Below are 1,276 nucleotides of genomic sequence, written 5' to 3'. Positions count from 1 at the left end.
TTCTCATATTTTACAAACAATAATAGTCTTAATAAAAATTAATAGAAAAAATATATTTCTATGGCCAATGAAAGGAATGAGCTAATGATTATCAATTATGTTAGTTAAAAGTGTGTAGCATATATTTTCCATGAAGTTAGCTTGAAAACTGGTGGGAACCTAGTACACACCCATACAATGGACTGCAGCTATAGTCCTTCATTGTACCATTAACACAGCACCAAGCATAACATCAACATGTCAATACAATGAGTGACATCCATATATATATTCATGCATTCACAAAATCCAACATAAAAAACACATATTTATCACTTTTACACTTCACTCTAAAGAAAAAAGGATTTTTTTTTTCTTATCTCCAGAATTTTGAAAGACAATGCAGGTCACAAATTTGGCCTATGACAGAACACTAATTTTAAGTGTTAAGAATTGGATTATCTGAGGTGGAAACCACAAAACTTTTTTTTTTTAAGGGAAAAAAAAATCAACAGAAGTTTAAGAATGCAAATATTATTCTCCAAAGACTTTTAAAAAATACATCACTACACAAAAACTAACCAAACTAAATGAGTACCTGACTAGTTTCTTTCTGCTTGGCTTTGTGTTGAGTCTGAGGCAGAAGTCCATGGCCGCACTGTCAATCAAGTCCCGGTTAATGCAGTTGGGCAAGGCACTGAGGAAAGCATCAAGTAGCACCTTGTTGGATGATGGCCCAGTGCCTGTTAAGGAGTCCTCTGGTTCCTCCTCTGGGGGGAACTCTGGGGGCAGGACTTCTTCTGCATCATCCTCGGCAGGAGCTACGCTGTCCAGCTCCTCCTCCTCCACAGTGTCGACCACTTCCTCGCTTGGGGTTTCTTCAGCCTGATGGTTGGACAATTCAGTTTAAAAATATATATGACCAAGCTTTCATGGTCATGCTCTTATATAAATAACAGATGATTACTAGTAAATTAGATAATACTTCTTATCAAATGATTAATTACTCTACCAGAATTTAACACTTCTTACCGGAACTGTTGTAGGCTTTTCAGAGTCACTGTATAATATGGAGGGAATGAGAGCCTTAAGTTCTGGGAGATTTTCATAGAACGCTCGAGTATCTTCATCTTCCCATAGCACAGCCGTTCCTCCATCAGGAATCTCGCCTCCTTCCCCCATGCCGATATCACCAAGACCCAAGTCATCTCCCTGACTCTCTGTGGAGCAGAGTCAACATCATCTGCCTTGCCTTTGAGGCTGGAGTCTAATCTATCTTACTAATCTGACATGTTCC

General features: G+C 38.6%; 1 protein-coding gene across 1 annotated transcript in view; it reads right to left on the bottom strand.

Annotated features, from left to right (window-relative positions):
• LOC119593291 (regulator of nonsense transcripts 2-like) overlaps window positions 1–1,276 on the bottom strand; it is a gene marked incomplete at its 5' end in the record, with an annotated part of 18,619 nt that overhangs the window by 11,030 nt on the left and 6,313 nt on the right. The window contains 2 exons of the mRNA XM_037942220.1: window positions 578–864; window positions 1,012–1,199. Of these exons, the coding sequence (XP_037798148.1) occupies window positions 578–864; window positions 1,012–1,199 (475 nt within the window). The remainder of the gene's footprint in view (window positions 1–577; window positions 865–1,011; window positions 1,200–1,276) is intronic.

Source organism: Penaeus monodon, chromosome 32 (genome assembly GCF_015228065.2).
Source record: "Penaeus monodon isolate SGIC_2016 chromosome 32, NSTDA_Pmon_1, whole genome shotgun sequence".
NCBI lineage: Eukaryota > Metazoa > Arthropoda > Malacostraca > Decapoda > Penaeidae > Penaeus > Penaeus monodon.
Note: the sequence above shows the minus strand (reverse complement) of the source record. Positions and strands in the feature narration are given on the sequence as shown.